Source organism: Halyomorpha halys, unplaced genomic scaffold, assembly GCF_000696795.3.
Source record: "Halyomorpha halys isolate HHAL.00 unplaced genomic scaffold, Hhal_1.1 Scaffold263.1, whole genome shotgun sequence".
Classification (NCBI taxonomy): Eukaryota; Metazoa; Arthropoda; class Insecta; order Hemiptera; family Pentatomidae; genus Halyomorpha; species Halyomorpha halys.
Genome location: NW_027105032.1, coordinates 577,131 through 583,976, shown reverse-complemented (window position 1 = coordinate 583,976; position 6,846 = coordinate 577,131). Strand labels below are relative to the sequence as shown.

General features: G+C 27.1%; 1 protein-coding gene across 1 annotated transcript in view; it reads left to right on the top strand.

The window, feature by feature from the left end:
* The window catches only part of LOC106680469 (myeloperoxidase), a 128,648-nt gene that overhangs the window by 117,417 nt on the left and 4,385 nt on the right, over positions 1-6,846 (top strand). Inside the window, exons 12-13 of the mRNA XM_024359259.2 lie at positions 4,668-4,870; positions 5,955-6,124. Of these exons, the coding sequence (XP_024215027.2) occupies positions 4,668-4,870; positions 5,955-6,124 (373 nt within the window). The remainder of the gene's footprint in view (positions 1-4,667; positions 4,871-5,954; positions 6,125-6,846) is intronic.

Sequence of the window (6,846 nt, the reverse complement as noted above, 5' to 3'; positions counted from 1 at the left end):
TATTTTTTTTTATTTTAGTATGTATGAGATCATTTATCAATATTACCTATTGCCCACAACTGTGTGGCAGATTGTAATATCTATCAATAAATAAATCTAATTAAAAAAAAAAAAATAAAAAATAAAATGTGCATTACATTTTATAGACTAATAACTTGTAAATTTTACACAAACCTTTGTATCAGATTTTAATACATTTTGGAGTCAGCACAGATTTATTTATAATCAGTGAAATTTGTACACACAAATATTAAATTTGTCTGTTTAGTAATTTATTAATAGAAGACAAAAATTTATACTCTACCATGGAGAAAACTTAATTTGTTTCATTATAATGTTAATAAAATATTTGTTTTATCCTATACAGTATTATCAGAAATTTTGCAATTGATTATAATTTGTTTTCCAAAATTCTAAATACTATTAAAGAAAAGTAATAAATGTTTTGTTTTGTATATATTCCTGTCATTAAAAAAACCAGCTAACCGAAGATTATCAAGTCAATTTTTTGTTAATATATAGTCCTTTTGTTTTTGTTGTTTTGTTTCCACATAAATTTTGGATTTTATTCAATTTATTATATGCATTATCATCTATCATGTACTGGTAATGTGTACTTAGCAGGCATGCTTAATCTTCAATTAACGCAGAGGAAACAGTGCGGCACAGATAGTAATATTTCTGAGGATGCTAACTACATAACTCCTTATTTTCCTTTCTTTTGTAAATCAAAATGACAATTTTTATAATTACTCTTATGTGTATACTTTCAGAATGAAGAGTCTAAATCTGTCTGAAGTTATTTCTTCCATTTTTTGTATTGCTTGAATAGTGGCACATCTGACAAAAGAAAAGTTTTGGTTTTAATTTTAAATGGATGTGTACTTAAGTTATTACCGCAGATAGGGATTTCTTCTCAACTGCAGTCCCTCTATAAACTATCCCACAGTCTAAAATATGATCTATAGAATACATCAAATGCAAAATTAAATGATTTTTTATATTACAAATAGTAGATAGAAAAACATATATTCCTACAAAATTATTTTTAAAAATCTACTTTTTAATTAATTTAAAAATAGTAGTAGAACTTCAATTTTAGTTACAACTGCATTGTCTACATAAAAATATCTTTTCAACAGTACCTTCCTTCTGTTAAAAAAACTCATTCTAACAGAAATAATGTATTTAATGATTAGAGGTTTTAATTGTGAATAATAATGTCTGAAACATTAAGCATACAAATGCAAAGGCAAAAATAATTCTGAATGATTTATTTTTAAATTTTATACTTGTCCTTGGCTGGGTATGGTAAATTCTATTAGTTGAAAAATAAAAATAAAGCATTCTTCTTGTCCCATTCTCTCATATCCTTTTTAAATATTGCCTTGTGAACCGATCAGCTTTGTGAACCTGCTCTATATTGTCTCTAGCGTATAAGGACTGAATTAACTGCTGTTTTTATTTAAATTTTTAGGTTCTAACATTCATTTTCTATGAGTATATGATTTTATTTAAAAAGTAATCAAATAACTATAATTGGGTCTGACAAAACCATCTGTAGCATTACAGGTTAAAGATCATTTCATTGTATATTCATATTATGGGTTTAATCACAATGGTAGGAGCTATATTCGAAAAAATGGTAAAAAATTGAAAATTTCACGATATAAAGCTGTACCTCCAGTAAGTCGATATTAACAAAAATATTTCTGTAAGATCCCAGGCATGTACCTATCTTGTGATATATAATACATATATTATTTCACACAAATGTTTATTCTGAGCTTGACTATTCACAAACACACATCATCTTGCAAAATTCGGTATTGGGTATTTGGATTCATGGGATATGATTTTTTTTTTTAAAAATTAAAAATATACATTCGAAATTGTTCATGATCACAATACATCCCTTACTGTATGTTTAATATATGGATAAATTAAAGCAAAAAGTGATGCTCATCTTTATTTATTTCTTCAAATAGGACAAGTTTTTTGTCCTCAAATATCTCTCTATACATACCTCAGAAAATAAATTGAAAGTATAACTCTCTTGGTTACTATAAGTACACTTAAATTTTTCAAGGTATTACTACTTTACAACATACTAGTAAAATCATAATTAAATTGTTATGTTATTGTTATTCAAACTTCATAACAATGTAACTAATAGAAAGAAGGTCATAATATCATAATATAAATGAAATAATATACCTTAAATAACACTATTTTACAATACAATTTCATTCCCAACTCTCTTATTCTCAGTTTAATCATATTTTCACAATCCAACTTGCTCCTCTTTATTAATTTCTTCATTTATAACAAGTTCTTATAGTACATATATCCTCATTAAACATGTCAGAAGGTTAACTACCTTAATTTGTGTAAATGGTTAATATTTTGTGTCAAAACTGACTTACAACTCAGTATTTAAATCAGGACTAAATTATTATATTATTTGAAGTTTTTGAAAGATTTTTTATAATAATGCTATACACACTCATATAAAGGTGAAATTATTTTATTGTAGTCAATTTCAAATAATAATTTATTAAAAATATCTATATTTTATTGTATTTTTACTATTTCATATTTTGTCTCCACAGTTTACTAAGTAAGAGCATAGAGGAATGCTTTAATAATTCGATAATAGTAAATAATTACTAATTAAGAACACCCTTAAATAAGTATGATTGAAAAATATACGCTATTTTAACTCTGCTAAACAAAAAAAAAATGATAAAATGACAATTTTAAAAATGTTGAAATAATAGTTCAATTAACTGCCGAAAGATAGCAGCATAAATCAAGAAAGGCAGAAAAAGTAATTCCAATAACCGCCGTAAGAGACCAGCACCATCCAAACAATCATTTCCGATGTCTAGCACGAAAATTTTTATTTTGTATTAGGAGATTAGAAGGTCAAAGGAGCTCAACTGCTGGGTAAGTCAGTTACTAATCGTGTTGGAACATACCTGTGACAAGTTTGTTCCAACACAATTAGAAGGGGCCAACGGAATCGCTTAACTCCTGCAGCCTCCTAATCTCCTAATACAAAATGAAAATTTTCCAGCTGGATTTCGACTTCGGAAATGGTTGTCTGGATGGTGCTGACCTCTTGTGGCGGTTATAAGAACTACTATTTTCTACCTTCCTTGATTTGTGCTGCTATCTTTTTTTAAGTAGTTGAACTATTATTATAAATATTTTTGAGCTGTATAAAAATATATTTGACTTCAGAAACGGCTGTTTGCATAGTGTTGGCATCTAGTGGTGCTAATTAGAACTATTATTTCTTCATTTGTGGTAATATCTATAGACAGTTAGTTAATTTATTATTTTTACAATCTTTAAATTATAAATTGTCATTCTATCATATTTTTGTTTTGTTAATTGGAGTTAAAATGATGTGTTTGTTTTCGTAATCAATTATTTATTACTTACTAAGTATGAATAATTGTATATTCTCTTATGTTTTACTTAATAAACTGTGGAGATAATATGTGAAACAGTAAAATTACAATAAAATATTACTTTTAACATATATTATTATTTAAAATTGACTATTATAAAATAATTACGCCTTTCTATGAGTTGTGTTGCTTTTGTGTTGTTTTTCTGAAGGATTTGTTACTGAAACTTCAAATAATATATGAATTTAATTCTGATTTAAGTACTAAGTTGTAAATTAGTTTTGTTCTATCATAGGAACTTGATATAAATGAAGAAATAAATAAACAGAGGCAAGTTGGCTGGGGAAAATATGATTAAACTGTGAAATAGGAAATTGAAAACGGACTTGATAATAAATTATTCTCATCTAAAGTGTTTTATTATTCCACTTAGATTATGACAAATTAATTCCTTCTTTCTGTGAGTATGTGTTACATTGTTATAAAGGATAAATAACAATAAGATGACAAATTAATTCTGATTTTACTACTATGATGTAAATTGGTTATACCATGAAAAACTGAAGACAATGTATTTAGATTAAGTGAGTTATACTTATAACATATCTTCTAAGGCTATATATAAAATCAGATTTCAAGTTCCAAAAAATTCTCATCCACTCTTTTATTTTCTGTTTATATTTTTAAATCTTATTAATGGCCTAAAATAAAGTATATTAGCAGCTGAATACATTTAAAGTTTAGTGGAATGTAGTTTCAGAGTTTTGTGTTGTTTTAATTTCAACTTATCAACCTTTTTTTTAATTTTGCAAAGTACAAAAACTATAAACACACTGAAAATTCTGTTTTCAAATACAAAACAAGTAAATCTTTAGCATCTACTGCAACTTCAAGTAAGTCAGCTTTGGGAAAAGGAGATATTGCCATTCACAAAATAGTTAATCTGCCTTAAAAGGATCTTTGGAGAAATATATCGGGCAAAAGATCCTAGATGGAAAAATTCATTAAAAATATCATCAGGAAATAATTAAAGAAAATTACAGAATGTTTTGAATAAAAATCCTGGACTCACCAACATAAAAATTATTCTTGGCATATAAGCATTAGTAGAAGAATGTGTTGAGATTGTTGAGCTCTGTTATATGGATTTTATTGCTTTCAATTACCACATGCTTGTTTGTGAAAGGTTGAATGATTGATTTAAATTTAAAAACAAAAAAATTTGAAACCATTTACTATGATTTGCAGGTAACTAATCATTTATTTCAAGAACCTGCAAGAGATTTTGGAAGAGATTTAGCCGCAATAAATTTGGCCAGAGCGAGGGAACATGGCATACCCGGCTATATGGCTTATAGGAAGCATTGTGGACTAGATGACATGGACACCTGGCAGGATATGTGGAGTTTTCTTCCTAACTCAACGGTTTCTGAATATCTCAAAGTATATGAGTAAGTATTTATGCGCTTTAGAGTATTATGTCTTGATGTATAGAAGAGTTTATAAATTAATTGGTTAGTAATGATAACAATATTTATGAATGAAACAGCATTAACAGGATTGATTGATTTATTTAATAAATAAATACCAATCTCAAGAAATTGAAAAAATTATATATAAAGTATTCATTTAGTCATTTAAACAGTATTTATATAATCATTTAAAGATGATAAAAAGTATTAATTTGATCATTTAAACAGTATTTATGTAGCCATTTGAATTGTATTAATTTAATCATTTTAACAGTATTTATGTAGCAATTTAAACAGAATTAACAGTATTTATTTATGAAAATAAGTAAATTCTGTAATAACAGTACTATTTGAAATAGAAAAATAATTAAGAAATAATTCATGGTAAATGAGATCCTGACATTGGTAGAAAATTAATGGTTCCTGTGCAGTCTAATCTCAGATTTCAGAACTTATCGTAATTATCCTTAATATACATGCTTAAAATTTGAATTTATACGGCTTATTTATTCATAAAGAGATGGTAATAATTTATTTTTGTTTGTATGTTAAATTTTTCCACGATATGGCTTTCCTTTACCTAAATATCTTTTTTCATTCCTCTCTCTCCTGAGTTTATTCTTTTGTTTTTACATCTTCCTTTCACTTTTGATTCCATAATTATCTTAGAAACTGTTCCATCTGCCATTCAGTTAACATGAGCTACTCTGCTGGTACTGGTAGGTGAGGGGGGAGGGTGTTAGTCAGGTAAGTTTTCATTTTTGCCAACATCTGACAGCTGCTTAGAGGTTGCCATCATGTACTAACCAGGGTGGGTATGTCAAGATTCATTTCTTAGTACTGCCAAGAAATAAATATTAACTGGCCCAGGTGGGAATTGAATCTACAATGTTCTGAACCAGACACTGTGGAACCCATACTTCAACATACTTGGCTATCATGTCCTCATTTTTAATATAACTAATTTAAATAATTTTTGTTTGATTAGGTATATTTCTTGAACTATAAAAAATATTTTTTAAAGGACCTTTAGAAAGTTTGCTAACATAATATGCATTTTTAGTGATCCTGATGACGTTGACCTGTGGTCAGCTGGAGTTTCAGAGCTACCAGCCCCAGGTAGTATGCTTGGCCCTGTTTTTTCATGCATAATTGCGACAACATTCAGAGATCTTAAAAAAGGTGATCGTTTTTGGTATGAGAATCCTGGATTCGTCAGCTCTTTTACATTGCGTAAGATAAAATTTAATTTCCTATTTAGCAAATTTTATTTCTTAAGTATCATGTATCAAATACACATTTGGGCTTTAAAAATTAATATTTCTTTTGTATGTTTATGGTTATAATCATATTGTTTCTTTTATCATTCATAATTTGCACAACAGTAAATCTTCTGAACTATAAAGACCTCTTGGTTTTGGTAATTAAAAATTTTTAAAAAGAATTGCTTTCAAATAAATTATCCTAACATTTAAGAATTAACTTCGTTAATGGTTTTTCTAATTAATGATGGTTTACCTGAGAAAGATTACCTGTGAAAAGTTGGGTTTGACTGTTTATTGCCCTGCTTGATAAGGACACAGTATCTTACTGGCCCAAAAAAGTTACAATTTACTGCTTTTCTAATAATTAAACTGTTTGGGATGACCAGATATACAGTATTTTAAGATATTTAAAACTTTATTTTTAACAAATTTAAACTAAAAAAAAATAGTTTTCTGATTGCAGTGATGTGGGAATCTCAAAAATATATTTTTGGAAACTACTGCATTCATACTAAGCAAAGCAATACAGCATCTGTGAATAGAGCTTTTTTTTTTAAAGATAATTATCTTTATTTTTCTATTTTTCTTTGCAAATAAAAGTTTACAAATAATTTAGAAATCATTTTTTTCTTTTATTGTGTTCTGATACATTTTTTTTTTTTAATCTTGAGATTTACTAAATACAAAGAA